Below are 17,434 nucleotides of genomic sequence, written 5' to 3'. Positions count from 1 at the left end.
GTGCCCAGCAACTTCCTCAAGATCAACACCTTCAACCCACAGACCGTGAGCATGGGCCATGCCAAATACACCAGCTGAGACCTCCATGTGCAGTGTGCAACAACCCAAACCCATCTCTCCTACCCTGAAGGACTGTTACATCTAATGGAGCCCTAAAGTCATGGATTAAATTAACTCAGTGGACAGCTTAGAGGGATGGCCCATAGACTAAGGGGATTATATCTGTGTATATGTATATATATCGAGGACAGAAAAGTAGTGGTAAATAATTGGAAAGTGTAGGATCTGGGCATGACGTAGATGGTATAGAATAAGGGGACAATGTCCTGGGTTTGGCTAGGATAGGGTTAATTTTCACAAGAAGCTGTCAGGGGGCACAGCAAGGACAGCTGAAAACTAGCTGAGGGGATTCCATACCATACTGACCTCATGCCCAGTATATAAGGGGGGAGCAACTGGGGGAGCATGCACAGCTCGGGAAGGTGGCGAGCATCAGGGTGCAGAGCAGTCACGTTGTGTCACTCCCTTTCTCTGTTATTTCAGTAGCACTGCTGTTATTGCTGTTGTTTCTTCTCTCCCTGTGTTGTTTCACTGAACTGTCCTTATCTCAGCCCACAAGCTTTTACCTGAGCTGCATGGTGCTTTGTTGCCAGCTGGGCCTGAACCATGACAAGTTGAAAGACAACCACGCAGCTAGCTTTGGTAGTTAAACAATCAGTTAAACACTGACACTTGATCTTAGCACATAAATAATATTCAAATATCTTTCAGTACTGTGGAGACAGTAGCCTTCTGTTAAGAGGAAGCTGATGTCTTATGTCAGCTAAATTGTTGTATAGACTCTGAATTTGTTTTGCTTGTTTCACATTTTCATTCATATGCTCACTTCAACTTCTGCACCCTCCCCATCATCAGCTGAACGCTTCACCTTCTCACTTTTGCATCAGGCATTCGCAGTAGCAGTGATCGATCCATCCAGTTCCATTTACATTAGTCTAAGTACCAGACACGTTTGTGTCATATCAGAAAAAAAAAAAAAAGTTTTGTGAACACTGTAATCTGTGATGTAACAGTGCTCTTTGACAAACAAGCTGTTGGGGCTTAGTTTCAAACACCACGGCATAAAAGCCTTCTTCCTCTCCTATGGTTGCCATAACAACAAGCAGAGCACTGTCATTTTGCTAAGTAATGACAATGACAAATATGTAAGAAATGTAAAGGTCTGAGGAACTGGGAGCAAGATTAGAGCTTCTCTTCCTGCCTTTACAAAACATTTTACCGTAGATTCATCTTGTGAATCCTAAGCTGTTCCTATGGGAACATGAGAAATAGCTAGTGTTAGTGCTCCGTGTTGCCTCATTTTTCAGAAAGCCAGTGTTCTTCTTGTGGATGCTTTGTCAAGACATAGCATGGCATTAGTAATCAAGAGTACAAGATATGATCTTGAGCTCACAAATGCCTGCAACAATCTGGAATGAATCCTAATTTTACAGTGTAATAAAGTGATAACGCTGTCAGACCTTTTTGTCTTTAGTAGGTAAGAAGGGGTTGCAGTAAAGATGCCATTTTATTGAATGAATAAAATCATGGACAGGCAACTCAAGAACTCAGGAGACTATTATCTGGATAATTCTTCTGTTAACCATGAGAATGGAAAGTATTTTCTTCTTCATTAAATCAAGAAAAACACCTAGGACACCAAACAGAAAGATGAAGACTGACATTCTTACCACTTCATTACGAAAGCTGTTTTTTCAGGTGACTTTCATTTGGGATCACTCAACCTCTGATTTAACAGAAGAATTAATGTTATTTAATTTTTCCAGGTTGAGGGAAAGGCAGTCTTTTAGTGAAGATAGCCAAAACATAATTTTCCTTCTTATGCACTTTCAAAATGTAAGTATTCTCTTTTCTTGCCTACTACTTAGTACAGTTACATTTTCCCTCTGTTTGTTGCATCTATTAATCAAAATAAAATTACTGAAACTACAAGTTTTACCCTAAATGCATGGAAAACAAGAGTCATCCCTCATGCTTCTAACTTTCTTCTAAAACCATCATATGCACAGTGGCTGTTCCACAACTCCAGTCTCCAGACATGATGATCATGACTCTGTTCCCAGCTAGACACTGCGAGTCATACAATTCCTTAAGCACAAAACAACTCTCCAGTCACCTTGTACTCCTGCCCCCTTCCAGATTTGGTACAGCTTCTGCAGTGCTCCTCGAATATGTCAGTCCAAGAAAAAATGGACTTGTATCCATGTTGAGCTACTTACCTCTCCTGCAGGGTCTTCTGTTGCCTTATTTCACTGCTTTCATAAACTCCCCTGCAATCTGTGTGGCCGTACATACTGATCTTAACAGTTTGGGGCTCTAAGGGACATTCTACATCTGCTTTGGTGTTTTTATGCCAATACAGAGGAGAAACAGTAACAAATCAGAACTTCATCTAACCATATAATCCACAAACTGTGAAGAAATTGCACTTGTTAACAATCAATATCTGTGACAACTACACAGTATCTATGCTTCTCTTTTCAGAAAGCTGAGAAGTTTAATGATAAATGAGGTTAAAAGAAAAGGTTAAAAATCATAGTCCCTTAAACAAGCATTTTGTATGAAACACCGTCTATTTTTAGAGCAGAACTCTCCCTGGGTTCCAACGGGTCTGGTAAGCTAAATCAGGACATACGTGAATATTAAGAGGTAAAAACCTATTGGTATAAAATTTAATGACATCCCAACACACACCTGTGTCTTAATCTACATAAAACAGCATTAAAAAAATCAACCCTAAGTGCTTAATGGAACCAAACAAAGTTTATGAAAGGGATACAGTTATAGTAATTAATCTATCCATATGAAATAATTATTTTCACTTATTAGAAAAAAATTGAAGTTATGTAACAAGCATACAGTCGTATGACATGACACAAAGACAGGAAAGAGAAAATAAGTAGGCACTGGTGAGATGGACAGAGTATGTTTGATCACAAGTTTCCCTAAAAGCAACAAACATTGCTGCTTCTCTGGATGACCAGATGACTAGGTTTCCACTACAGAACTGCAGTCACTCAAATAAATTAGACAGATTAGATGGTGAGAGATAAGATGTCCCAAGTTCCCCAGAGAGAATTGTGATACATTTTGGAGGTGACAACTAGCATATAACATCAAGTCTTCTATCATTATTTTAGTAATCATGTAATAAATCCAGCAGGCAAGTTCTGAGATTTATATAGCTTTGAAACCTCCCGAGTCTGAAAATCCAAGTAATTTCATAGCGATCTTGACATAATAGAAAACCAATAATTTCATATATGCACATCAACCTGTCAAGACAGGTAGACATTACTCACACAAGATCATACACCTGCAAAGAGTAACCACAGTGACAGTTTAAAAAAAAGTCTTCTTACCTGCTGCTGCTTCAGAACGGATGCCATCTCTAACTACACTAGCTGGACTTAGGGGCAAAACGTCATCATCAAAACTGATCAGATCGCCTTCCACATCTAATTTATTTTGCAAAGCAGGTGCTGAGGAGTTGGCTGCAGGTGACAATTCCCCCAGAGACTTGAAAACTTTTTCCTGGGCAGATACGGAAGCCCGTGGGGGAGCAGCAGTAGGTTTTAGTGAGGCCAAAGAAAGGGCAGGATTTTCTGCATAATGTGACTTTTTAGGAACAAGAGGTCTTGGAGCAGGAACAGGAAATTTCTTTTGTCCATTGCTGTTCTCTGCAACTGATCCACTCCTTGCATCAAGAAAATCGCTACTACTACTTTTAACAAGGCCAGGTTTTGGCTTCTTTGGCAGTTCAGGTTTGGTTACAACACTGCTCCCAGCTACGTCAGGTTGAGGCTGCAATTCCTTTGAAGTTGTTAATTTGCTTTCTGTCCATGCATCCCAGTCTCCTGAAATTCTGCTTACCCCTGGCTTTGGAGCAACTACTGGCTTCTTCGCTGTAACAGGTCTTGGGGTGAACGAACGAGGGGCAATTTCTGGCTTTTTTGATAATCCTGAGGTATCATTAGTTCCTTGGGATTCAAAAACTTTGATCCTTGAAACAATACTATTTTGGCTCTTTTCTGTACTCATGCTGTCCATCGCCAAGTGATTGTCTAGTAAGCTGTCATCTAAGACAGCTGCCTGCTGAATTGGAGGTTGCTGCCTTTTGGTGGTAAACTGGTTCACTTCTCCATTGTCTATCTTACTTTCAGTATTTTTGACCACAGGTCTGAGATTGCTTCTCGATCTTGGCTTTGGCACAGGACATATCACAGCATTGGGATTTTCTTGGCACCTCTGAGCTTCAGAAATTTCAAAGACTATTAAGGGATTCTCATTTTCTGAAGGAGATCTATTCAGGAGAGATGCAGAAGGCCTAGGAGGTTTAAGAGGATTCTGCCCTGCTAACAGAAAAGAAAAGGTTTCAGTTATCTGTTCCAGAACACTTTATTTATGTAATTTTTTGTCAGCTATCAGGATGGTAAACACAATGGTTTTCATTCAGAACTTACTGCTGCTTATGAAACTGTAGCTCCTTTTCTAAAAGGATGAAGGAAAAAATATATGAACTCTAGGAAGAAATTGCAGATTGCTGAAATGGATGGTATCTACATGTTGTGAGTTCAAAACTACTTGTTAGCTTACAGCATGAGGGACAAGCAAGCAACATCCAAACCCAAGAATAGTACAGTAACTTCCCCAGCTTGGTTTGCACACTTTTCAGTCTGAATGTGTAACACTGTCGCTACTCTGATTGGACATCTGAGGTCCTCTGGCCCCAAAGCAATTGCCATTATGGCTGAACCGAGCAAAGCTTTCAAGATCCAACATTAGTCTGACCATTAATGCAATGGTAGTTCTTCAGAAGAGAAGATTTTTACAGCATTTTACAGCAGTAATCATTCACAGAAATTTAACTGTTGTTCTTATTAAATGCTTCACAGACCAACAATAAAGAACACCTTCAGGCGAGAGAGTAAGGTTTTCATCAATGAGAAATCCAAACCAGCCTCACCTGGATAGCCTGCAGACTCCCAGTGTGCAGGCACACTAGTTTTTACATTACTCCCTGGCAAATGGCTGATTAATTCCTCTGGAAAGTCAGTTTGTGTTGCAGAAGTAGTGGTATGTCTAGGAGCAGCAGCATTATTGTTATTTGTTGTATTGACTTGCACTTGACTGATTTCTTTTATCACCTGCTCATATGATGGTGGAAGCTACAAAACAGAAATATAAATATTAATGTACATCCAGATGTGATCCTTTAAAAAAAGAAAAAAGCATATAAATTTAAAAATACTAAATAAACATATTCAGAGGAAGAGAACACTGCTATAGTCTTTTATTCAATGTAACGTAAGCCTAAGCAAGCAAAAACTCTGTTCCTCTCTAAATTAACGTGCTTTTTACCTTCATAAATCAAACACACCTCATGTAACTTCACACTCACCTCAGCTGGAATACGCTCATTTCTCCTCCACTGAGCATGAGATGAAGCAGAAGGGAATCCTAATCCATGAGGAGTGACAGGGCTTGCACCTGGAAACCAGGAGGATGGCCGGAGGGGTTCAGCAGCAACTATTGTAATTTCAGGACGCCTGGAAATTAAGGCAAGGGGGAATAATTACCTAAAACATTTAAAAATAGTTCTTTTAAGTATAAAAGTCAAAGGTTTTCTTAGCATGGGAATTCAAAATAGCTCAGGTCTTTTTGATTTAACCAAAGATGTTCAAAGTAACTTACCTGACCTTTCTACAAGCACTTAGGCTTCCATTCAAAGCACCTAATTAAATGCCTAAGCCAAAAACTAGGTTTATTGGCTTCAGTAAAATAATTTACATGCTTAAAGTACTTAAACACAAATTGTAACTCAATTAGACGGAAGAAGTCTTAGTCTTCACAGGATAATGAGAACTAATCATGTGTTTGCCCTTAGCCTGCTACAATGTGAAAACAGTAGGATAGTTAAAACTGCTTCTGGCTGGCTACCTAAAAGCTCGTCTATCCTCAGACCTCTAGGGAAATCTCCCACTGTGCTGAAGTTGGGCAGAGCAAGCCTGACAAGGCCTTTGGGACAGGGCCTTTGCTTGCAGCATCTAGTACAATAGGGACCTCCGTGACAGTTAAGGACTCGTAGGTACTGCCCCTGTTTTATCACTGTAACAACTGCTTTAGAGCGTAAGCTGCAGTGACGGCCCATGTTCCCAGACCATGGCCTGCAGAGCACCACTGATCAATCCAGAGTCTCATACAAAATACATTGAGAAGTGAGTTTTGTGAGTAGATGAAGGGTCTGCTACAGAAGCCTCTGTCTGCTGACAGAAAAAATCTGCAGAAGCATAACTTCCAAAATGGTTGTAAAAAGAATTAAAAAAAAAAAAAAAAAAAAAAAGGCTACAGTTCTTTCACATCTGAAATAGCAGCAGACTCAGTTCAGCAGCAGACTCAGTTCACCAGCTATCCAGGTTGGTGGCCTCCTTTCTCAAAACCCTTTGAGAAACTGGAAGGAGACCTGAAAGTGTGCTTATTTCCTTTGTGAAGTGATCCTGTAAACACATGTCAGGAAAGTAAAACAGTTCTGCAGAGGTTTGATGGTTGGCTTTTTTTAAGGACACATACAAAAGTTGATGAGAAAACTCCTCAAAATCTTAACCTACTCCGTGCTTAAGAACCACACTATTTGTATTTTAATCCAAGTCTAATTTATTTTTAAACACACTAAGAATAGAGAGAAGGAAAAAAAAAAAAACTAGAGGAGAAAGCCACAAAAAAGTAATACTGTGACACAATCTAACAGGTTTTACAGTAACACCTAATTGCAATATAAATAACAGCATCATACCTTCTATCTCTCTGCTGTTCGCTATGGCTAGAGGTCCGAGAAGCTATTTAAAGAAAAGAAAGAAAAGTTTTGAAGAGGTTAAAATATACTGTCACAGCAATAAGTTGAGGATAATAGCAGAGCCCTTACCAATCCACTATCAATAAAATGGAGAACATACAGCATCTGATCATAAATTCCAGATTTTAAGGGTGGCCAAGTTTAAAAAAATAAATTATTTGTATTAAATACATGGAGAAGTTTTTAAAAGGTTTAGGGTGCAGTTTCATAATCAGTTTAAGTCACTCTATGCCAAAGTTACCACCAAGAGACGGTCCTGTCCCCTTTCTTCTTCCTCACCACGTGTTCCTGCATTCTGTATTGTGGTCACCCTAGCCTGAAACTTCTTTTTCTTTAGTTAAAATAATCCATGAACAATCCTGCATTCTGCATTGTGGTCACCCTAGCCTGAAACTTCTTTTTCTTTAGTTAAAATAATCCATGAACAAAACAAAAAGAAGTGTTAAACTCATCTGGCATTGCTTTTGATGGCTCATTTCTGAGACATGTTCCTTAATCTTTTTTTAATGTCTCTTTGTTTGCTTTGGAGAGGGGAAAAGTACTAAGGCACAAAATCTAAGAAGGTGTTTCACTCCCCTTTATGTAAAAAGAAAAAAATTAAATGTTCCCAGCTAGAAATTTCGTAAGGTTTAACCACCTGTGGATTAAAAGTCAGCATTATTTTTCTTTCCAAACCATGTGATTTAAGTTATATAAAATAAGCAAATCCTGACTTCTTCATTTTTCTATTTTTGCCATATTTATATTTAAATAATTTTTTCAATGGCCACATTATATTTTCATTTTGATTCCTTTAGAGAGAAAAGGAAGTTATCCAAGGGACAAATTTTTGCATAGAAAGTGCAATTTAGCAAGTGGTAGAGTCGTATTGTGCAAAAGCTAACAATCATGCTGTTCCTGTTCCATCACAGAATCATTAGCTGAAATCAGCAAAGCACACTTGATTCAAGAGTTGCATAGTTTTGTGTCAGACATACCTCTTCCACAGGGCATTTTTGATGTGCACTATTCATGAGTGCTAGAGGAAAAAAAGAAGGGGTTACAGAAGAGGAAGAGGAGGTGAAGGAGAACAAACCAAGGCTTTAGAGTGCCAGAAACCATGATCAAATGGGTTAGTCACACAAGGACAGTGAACGTGCCAGTGTTGTAAGAGGACAACCATAATGTCTATTCATAATATAGTGCTTTAAAAAACTAAAATAAAAGCAGATTTTATTTCTAGTCTCATGCTGATTTTAACAATGGCTGTTTAGAAGTTGCCCTTGCAATAAATTAACCATGAAGAATATAACTGAATATGGAAATGTCCACTGTATGGCTCAACAAAGAGCCACTGTAGGAATGAGGAGAGGGAAGTCAAATCTCTTTTAATGCTTTATTTAGTTTAAAATCATGGTTTATTTGCGTCTGGGCTTTTTCCCTTCCAAAAATAACGGGTTACACTGAGGAGTTAATACAGATGGAAAAAAGCTGGGATCAATAGTAACAAGTGGTAGAACAAGGGGAAATGGCCTTAAGCTGCATCAGGGGAGGATCAGGCTGGATATTAGGAAGAATTTCTTCACAGAAAGGGTTGCCAGGCATTGGAACAGCCTGCTCAGGGAGGTGGTGGAGTCACCATCCCTGGAGGTGTTTAAGAGATGGGTAGATGTTGTGCTTAGAGACATGGTTTAGTGGTGTTGATAAAGCTAGGACAAAGGTTGGACTCTATGGTCTTGAAGGTCTCTTCCAACTGAAACAGTTTTAAGATTCTACGATAATTTATACTCCTACCTACCGAAGAGGCATAGGCAGGCAAGTTTATCCCAATAAGAGACACACCTCAAAGTTTCAGGCAGGATTGCCCATCTCCTAAACCAGTTCTGTAAAAATTGTTTGGCTAAAATAAGTAAATAAAAATCCCTTATACCTCACCTTCCCTTTCTTCTTCAGAGATCTTAACACAGCATTGATCTAAAATACACATTAAAGGGAAAAAAAAAACAAAACCTGACCCAAACCAACCAATTCCAAGATTACTTTCGCAAAGAGGATGGAAGAAAGTGTTCATTTGGTAAATGTATTCAATGTAACTGCTTGGGGTATAGCTGAATTACAAGGATAATGGCATTAGAAAAAAAAGCTAATTAACGAAGGATGTAAAACTGAATTGATAAACCTGTCAAATTCTTTCATTCTTTCTTCATTTCTAGATAAATTCTACACGCTGTCTTCTTCTGTGAGACTCTGAATGTACTTCTATTTATGGAAGTTATCAAAACAAATAAGAAAAACCTAAAAACAGTCTGAAAGACCTTTTTCCTTTCTTAACATAGGCAAAAAACCTCCAGTGAGGCATCTGTGTAACCCATCAAACACCAAATTTCAAGGAAACAAGTAAACTCACCTGAAAGCAACACATTTAAAATAGTTACATAAAAATAACTTTACTGGTAGATCTAAATCTGTCTCTTCGAAAGGGCTAATATCCAAGCCACCACATGTTCTCAGAGTGTGCTCATTCTGTTTGAAAAAAAATAAAAATCTCCCAGGCATTTATGGGATCAAGCTACTTCCATGGCCGTGTACATAAACATTTAATATGAACATTTCTTTTTTAAGGACCTTGACAAAGTTCTTCCCCCCTTCGATCAACTGCTGCCCTCTTTTTGCTGTCACATTGTTGTTACAACCACACTTTTAGAACATCTTTTGTTTTGGAAGCTCTTAAATCCACAGTAGGAGCAGAGGTAAAAGCTACTGCATCTTCTGCTCTCACATATTCCTTGGAGTGCCACAAATGCTAGGGAAAAGAAAATATAAACTTTCTAAATAATCTTTGTCCCCAGACTTGCACAACTTTTATTCCTTTACCATTTTAAAATAAATGAATTTAAATTAAAAAGTATGAGAGAAGACATGAATTTTTAAAATACAGCACACACCTGATTTAAAAACAAAAACACCCACAGCCATTTTTCTGGCCTTGTGGTCTTTTGATCCTCTAAGTCTATTTTTCATTCCCTTTGTGGATTGCCTTGAAAAAGTATGCTATTAATTTTTCCACCAGATTTCAAATTATGACAGCTTTAAGATTTAAAAAGCCTTTCTTCCATCAGAGGAGTCAATGGAAATGTATTTCAACGCTGGTTTACACACTTGATAACTGAAGACAGCTGGCTCCTCAACTTCCACACTAACAAATGCTCGAGGTGAGAACTGTTGACATTTCCAGAAGCATATGCTTACTAGTTTTTAAGTAAAAGGTAAACAAAGCAGTAAAAGAAGGGGTGGGAGAGGAAAAACTCAGTGCATAAACTCCACACTTTTTAATCTTATAACTTCATTGGTCTCAGGGGAAAGAAAAAAAAAGTCAAACAAACTCATAACATTGTCACTATTTCCATTAGTATCAATGAGGCATCTAAATGTGTCTAACCTAGTATAATAAAATTTAAGCAAGTAAAGGATTAATGGCAACACAATAAATTGAGGACAGATCATGAGTTGCAGATTCATTTTTTTGTACATATTTCTTACAAGCACAATTTAGTGCTATCCAATTATTTTTGAATGTGCAGCGGTAAAGGATACTCAGTTTGTGCTGTATACTTATATTTCAAATATTCTTCCTCTACTGTTTCTTCTTTGGATTCTATTTTTTAAGTGCACTTAATATGTCATTTGTATTTGATACACATACAGATTATGGTGCAGGTGGCATTTTAAGCTGTGAGATCAAGATCCTCATGTAAGTAAGATCCTCGTGTAAGTACAACCACCATTATACCACAAACCCATAAATTGCGATGCTACAGACAAGCTTGTGGCAGCAGAAGTCTGACGTGCACTTTTGAGTCTTTGGGAGAGAGCTGGGTAAGAATTTACAGTCTTTCAGGCAATGTTTTAAGGCAATATAGAGGGAACTATGAAGTTTATTCAGGGATCTGCTCACAGATGCCATCCTGCTGCAAGCACTGAACATGTCCACAATATAGACACTGCATAATAATATTTGTCTGTTTCCATTAGCAAATCTGTATGAAATACTGAACAGTTTTGTCATTGCAGTGTTTTAAAAGCAAGTTTCATTTTGCATTAAAGACTAGAACCTGAGCCTCAAATAGCCCAAGCCTTGTGGCTTCTTCTGATGGATTTTTATCTGTTGTCCCTTCCAGCAGCTGTGAGTAAACACGATCCTGCCAATTAACTATTTCAGTTATTTCATATTGACTATTATTAATAGGCTTTTAAGTAACAATATTACTTTCTACAACAAGGACATGAGCTAATATTTAAAACCACAGCTTCTTTCAATGCTTTTATAACGCAGGGCTAGATATTTCTATTACCAATCCTATGAAATATGTAGACTATTAGACTGAGAAGTTATTCTTCTCACTATATAGCTGCCTAGGAATAAAAGTTCTTCATTATAGTATCTCAAGGAAAGCCTCAAGAGTGGGCAAATGCTCCCTCCCTTACCTACAAAGTAATACACCAAAAGAGCTGACAGAATAGTCCCACGCAAGAGGCCATGCTTGCGGTCTTTGCAGTATCAAAGGTGTTACATGGCTGTGGAGGCCCTTCTTTAGGGAACACTAAAAGGATCAGGTAAACCTCAAGCCAAAACCAGAAAAAAAAAAGCACCTGATTTCACCCAAGATCTGATTAGACTATTTCTGCAGAAGTGGAGGTTCAAACTAATTAGAAATTTTCATGCATCTCTGAAGAGAGTTGAAGCTTTTCTCCTGGACTATTTCTTGGCACAAGGGGGAGGTCTTGCTCCTTTTCTTCTAGTTCTCTTCCCAGGCACCTCAGGGAAATGTTAGGCTGTCTGACATTAAAGCTGGGCTGATTTAATGCCTGAATGTAGCTTTCGTTCCCTCTTGAACAAACATGAGCACTCATATGATCCCACAGTAAGTGAGTTCAGAGTATTAAATGAAAAAAAAAAGGCACTTTTTGTCCATGTTATCTCCCTGAACATGCTCACCTTGGGCTCAGACCACCAGCAGCACAGGGGAAGGAAGGAGTGTGCCACCCCCAATACGAGTCTCTGTGTCCTGCCTCTGCTTCCTGGCTCCAGTTCTTTGAGCAACTTCAGTGAGAGAGCTGATCAAAAATAACCCAGGGGGGTGATGGGGATTCCTCTTCCCACCCCCAGTGAGGTCAAATACCTTCTTCACAGCTGACCAAACTGCTGGGCACCATAGAGGCTGGCATGGCTGCTGAATAAAATCTGCATAACTACACCCTTAGAGCAAGCCTGTAGTTTCACTCAAATTTGATAATAATGATTTATGAAGGCACTTCACTCCTTCCTACACCTATCCTTGGGCTATATGTTCCTGCCTCTGCACCTTTTCCTGCATTATGCCAGCCCAAATGTTTGTGCAGATGGAGAGAGAATGAGGTCATGGAATTGATCTGGTTGGAAAAAAGTGGAAGCCAAAAGAACCTAGGAAGCCCCCAAGCAAAACAAAACAAAAATGAAAAACAAACAAACCCCATAGCCAAAAATGGCTGCAAACCTGCCAAATGGGAGGCCACAGCCTCAGAGTGCATACAAGCTGTTACACATCCTTCATTCAGCCACATATTTGCTTAGGACAGAATGAGAACGGAACAAGCTTGCAGGTTCTTCCAACATTTTAGGGCAGCAGACTTGTTTCTGTAGCTCTGCTCTTTAACGCCACCCTATTCTGGAAGAGTGGAGAAGTGAGAGAAAATATCATTCCCCTTTGACTCACTACTGCAGCACTTGGCTTGCCTCTTTTTACTTTCTTTGGCATTCTTCTGTATGTTGCTGCGCTGGTGTCCATGGAATTAGTTTCACTGATTTCAGTGGGAGCTGGATTTAGTGGTGTAACCTGGCCTAAGACCATCATTAAAAATCCAGGAGTAACTTTTGAAGAGTTAAGATTAAAAAAATCACTCCTAACCACATCTCATGTTCACATGCTCGCTTTCTTTAAGCACGTTGGACTCAGTTTTCTGAATTCTACTGAGCTGTCAAACAATTGAAACAAAGTGACACTGTCTTTCTACCCAGAGTTGTAGGCAGAGTGACTGAAATGGAAAACAAACCCTCTTTCTCTTTGGCCACAAATCAGGGACAGACTTAGTGATAAAAAGTCATATAAAGCGTTGTGTACAAGTAGGAAAGTTGAAACCCTGCATATACCTGTCATGTTTCTTGAAAAATCAGAGACAAACAGCCCTCAGAGGCTGTGATTAAGAAATAAAGATAGTTTTCTAACTCTGTTACAGAAATACACTCTTCCAGAGAATACCATACCTTTTTCCAGATTAATGGCAAGGCGAGTTAGGAATTGTTCAGGGTCCATTTTTAATGTAGATTCATCCATTGGTATGGTTACTGGCATACAAAGAACTATGGTTTCATATACGATGCTTTGATATGTGCATGGAGATTTTTTTCATATCTTATCATCTGAATGATTCACATGGTGCTTACATGTTATCATAGTTATTTACATATTAATATTATTAAGTATAATGTTATGACATATAAGCCAGGGCTTCTTGACTAGATTTTTTTTTTCACTTGATTGTGCCTCAAAACAAAGTATCACTTGCTACTATATTTTCAAAAACATAGATATCAATCGCTTAATGATCTTTTGTACAGTTTCTCAGTTAGACAAGGTACAGGGGCTCAGGCAGTCTGAATCAATTTCTGACTCCACCACAAAAGACCCTCTGTGATCTGATACTCTGTTTTCCAGTTTCCTATCTATGGCAGCAACAGCACAGATAAAGTGCTGCATTTTAACTACAGCATCATGTAGGCTTGCTCTGAATAAAGCTTTCACGATCCCCTTTGACTACCTCCAACCTAATCCATACTAATGAGACCCTGACTAACAAGTCCAGGACAAACAAATCAGTAGTACACAAAGTAATTTATTTTTCCCCATAGCAGAATCCTGAGGGTTGTTTCATTAATATGAAATTGAAATCACAAACAGAAAGGAAATAAAAATGAAAAGCGGAAGAAAGAAACAGCATAAAATACTTTGAAAGATGCAACTAAAGAAATTCTCTGCCTGGAAATATCATGAGCAGCAAAAGAGGATTTAAACAATGAAATCAGGGAAGAAGAGTTCGCACTTTCATTCAAGATTTATAAACATTTTTTCTTTTCCAAAACGATCCCTGTGAATAAGCCTAATCCTGCCCCAGTATAGTCAACAAGCAGTTTCTGCAGATTTCTAATAAAATAGAACAAACTTCTATTTTGTCAAGTGAACTAAAAAACTGGGCATGTGTAACCCAAGTTTTTCAGAGATGGATCATATCTGTTCACAAATGCATCAGCGCATAGATAAGAAAATGCTACTAACTGGCAAGAAGGAAGATCCCGTCAGCAAAGCTGAAAGATGGTGTAATGTGAGGTAAAAAAAAAAAAAGTAAGAAATAAATTACAGCCCCCCAAAAGCCTGCTAGCTACTTTATTTTCACATATAAAGTTAACCAGTTACTAAAAACAAAGATGTAGCAATCTTACCATATTACGGTTCTCAAAAAATTGGAAAAGTAGACTTACATCTCTTGATTGCTGCTTTTATGGATGACAAGGGTCCTTGGCTTAACAAAGAAAAAAAATTATTACAATGTGGTTAATGTCTCAAAGAGAAAAGAACTGAGTAACATCATGCAGAAATTCCCCATATATTGTAAAGGGTTTGCCAAGTGCATTTTTCCCCTAGGTTGTTATCTTACAGAAACTTGTCCAAAACTCCTGCACTATATAACCATACCCAACCCCTTTAACGAAAACTAGGTTACAGCCTAGCTGCAAGACTCTGCAAAGATAGAAAGCAAACTATTAAAACCATTTTTTCCCCTCGATTCTGTGTTGAAGTTCACATTCTATCTCATTTGACAGGAAAACTTGGAGAAGAGCCCATGTGGGTGTGCATATTCTCAGATTATAAACATTTAATGACTTACCATTCTTAAAATAAATAAAACTTACATAGCCGAGTAAAAACCTACAACCGCTTTGCTAAATATTTTTAACAATTACTTAACAAGTTATCTTCCCTTTCTTTCAGTTGAGATTGCATTTTTCAGTACTAACTTGGTGGGTGGGGTTAGACACGAAGACAACATGACCGAAAACTTGTTGATACACAAGGACAGAAAAATGTTTCTTTTTGCCAACTCATCTGTTTCCTTGGTAAGACTAAGGTTTCTGCTGACTCTCTTCTGAACATCTTATTGAACAGATATAGCAGTCCTTACCATTTATGTAGCTAAGAACCAAAACTAATTTGGAATTATCATTTTAGAAACTATTGCTAACTTGAAGAACACGGTATTAATAACCTGCCACTTGTGCAAAGCTACAAAGGAAATCAAAAAACCCCAATAAAACAAACACACAACTACTTCAGAAAAGGACTGTTAGTACAGGGAGGGCATTAGCATTTTAACACTGCTCTCACTCTGTGTGCAGCACAGTTACTCCGTCAGGGCTCAGTTTAGCTCCACATGCACTTCCACTGCAACTGCTGATGGCTGCAATTACTCCAGTAGGATGAAGAATAGGAGGATTTGGAGGAGTGAAGAAAGAGACAGTCAAAAAAGATGTGGATGAAAAATGTCCTCCCTCTACAGTCATTCTGAAAATCAATTACGACTAGAAATGAATGTTGCTCTGACTGAACTGTTTTCTGAAATAATTTGGCTAGTCTACGACAAACAGTTCCTATTTGTCTGGTTTCAGAAACAGTTCAAATGTGGCTCGGCCACAGCTAGTAAAGCTGCGTTAGAAACCATTTCTATCAGTCATATTTCACTGTGCACTCATCAGAAGAGGACTCTGATTCTCCTTCAAAATGTCCCATCATAATACAGCCTTATCTTTAAGAAACACTTTCAGTTCTGTGTTCCTCCCAGAGGTATCCCAGACTCCTTTAAATCCTTGTAACTCAAGTCTCTTTCTTTTGGATGTTCATTTTTGAAGCTTTATTCTTCTGCTGTGAATAACTACAATTCACAATAGGGGTTTATTTTAAATCACATTTAGTATCAGACAGGAAGGAGACTAAAGTCTGGTAACATGACCCTGAAATTTTCTGGAACCGCAAAAGCTTTCTATACTCAGAATTCAAGATTTTCTTAAGTTTTATAGCAGGAAATTAGGAAATCTATAAAGAATGCATATTCAAGTATCAGTAAGAAACAAAAGGAACAAGTTAAGTTCTTTCTTTCACTGGCAAGAGCCCTCTGAGCCATTGCAATTTGCCTCAGAATCTGATGAGCACTTTCAGATACGAACAGGTATTTTTGGCTAGAAATCACAGGAGTCATCGTGTAGGCAAAAGTTCAAATTTTCCATGCAACGGGAGGACCAAAAGGGTATAGAAAATTATTTTAAAATCAAAATGCAAAGAATAAAGAAGCAGTCTTTCATGAAACCAACCTAGTGAAGCTAAAGTATGGATATATCAAGAGCAAGGCAGTTCAAGTATGCAACTATCCGTGTAATTTAGAACCCAGGATAACATGGTTCTGTTAGAAAATTTATGAGCTCACAGGCAAAACAAGCTGTTGGCAGATAGTTTTTCTCTTCCACTTTCCATTAACAGGTCACCCATCAACAAGCTTTTGGCAAAGCACTACATTTCCTACCCCCAGGAGAGTTTGGTTCACATTTAGCTTAGAATTATTTAAGCCCTTTAAAAACATGGAAATCGGAGTGGATATAGAAATTCCACCACACCCCCCCCACCCCACCTCCCCCACCCCAACCCCTCCCCGCAAAGCCCCGTAAAGGAACTACAAATTCCATAACTTTGTTATACACTAAACCCCAGTAATTTAAATCAGATGCTGTTCTTGGGGCAGCTGGTGATTTTGTTCATATCTTATTCTGAGCTAACCCCTCCCTGTTAGACAATTTCTGGTCTCTTGTCCTGTCTTGCAAAGAGAGAAGTGACCAGGTTACTAATACCCTCCTCTGCTCCACAGCTAATGATACATTTTCTCTCAAGTCATCCAAATAATTAACATAACCAAATTGAATTTAATTCTCCTATTTGATGAGGTAGGAGCTGCAGCAACTGCTCTAACGTATGGAGTCCCTGCCTCTTTCCCACCTCCTCCTCCTGTCCATAAGGCACAGCAATGAACCACAGCACACACACAATCCCCCAAATGCACGCCAAGGAAAAACGAAGAGAGAAGTTGTTTAATCTGCACGGGACCGCTGATCCTGGTCCCAGTTCAACTCCCCTGACAGTTACACTGAAACACCTGAGGGGACAGTGTGACAATAACTAGCCCCTGGGGTGGAGTACAGCAGCTCCCGTGTCACCATGCAATGTACATAAGCAAAGTCCAAACTCATATTGCTGGAATAAAACAGCAGGAAGTTTCAGAGCATTAAAGACTGATAAACATCAGCTCCCAACACCACCCCAGCCATACTGAATAACGAGTGAGTAAAGTTGCAAACTATTCATCCATCCTCCACACGATTTAGCATGTAGGAGTGGACAACCAGAG

At 38.8% G+C, this 17,434-nt stretch overlaps 1 protein-coding gene across 1 annotated transcript in view; it reads right to left on the bottom strand.

Annotated features, from left to right (window-relative positions):
- Positions 1–17,434, bottom strand: part of SH3D19 (SH3 domain containing 19) — a 67,929-nt gene that overhangs the window by 34,592 nt on the left and 15,903 nt on the right. The window contains exons 5-9 of the mRNA XM_086464811.1: positions 14,466–14,506; positions 6,854–6,896; positions 5,462–5,609; positions 5,027–5,228; positions 3,423–4,415 (exon numbers count right to left, since the gene is read on the bottom strand). Coding sequence (XP_086320937.1) covers positions 3,423–4,415; positions 5,027–5,228; positions 5,462–5,609; positions 6,854–6,896; positions 14,466–14,506 — 1,427 coding nt within the window. The remainder of the gene's footprint in view (positions 1–3,422; positions 4,416–5,026; positions 5,229–5,461; positions 5,610–6,853; positions 6,897–14,465; positions 14,507–17,434) is intronic.

This window comes from Leptosomus discolor, chromosome 4 (genome assembly GCF_034619465.1).
Source record: "Leptosomus discolor isolate bLepDis1 chromosome 4, bLepDis1.hap2, whole genome shotgun sequence".
Classification (NCBI taxonomy): domain Eukaryota; kingdom Metazoa; phylum Chordata; class Aves; order Leptosomiformes; family Leptosomidae; genus Leptosomus; species Leptosomus discolor.
The sequence above is the reverse complement of the archived record's forward strand: the minus strand, read 5'-3'. Positions and strand labels throughout refer to the sequence as shown.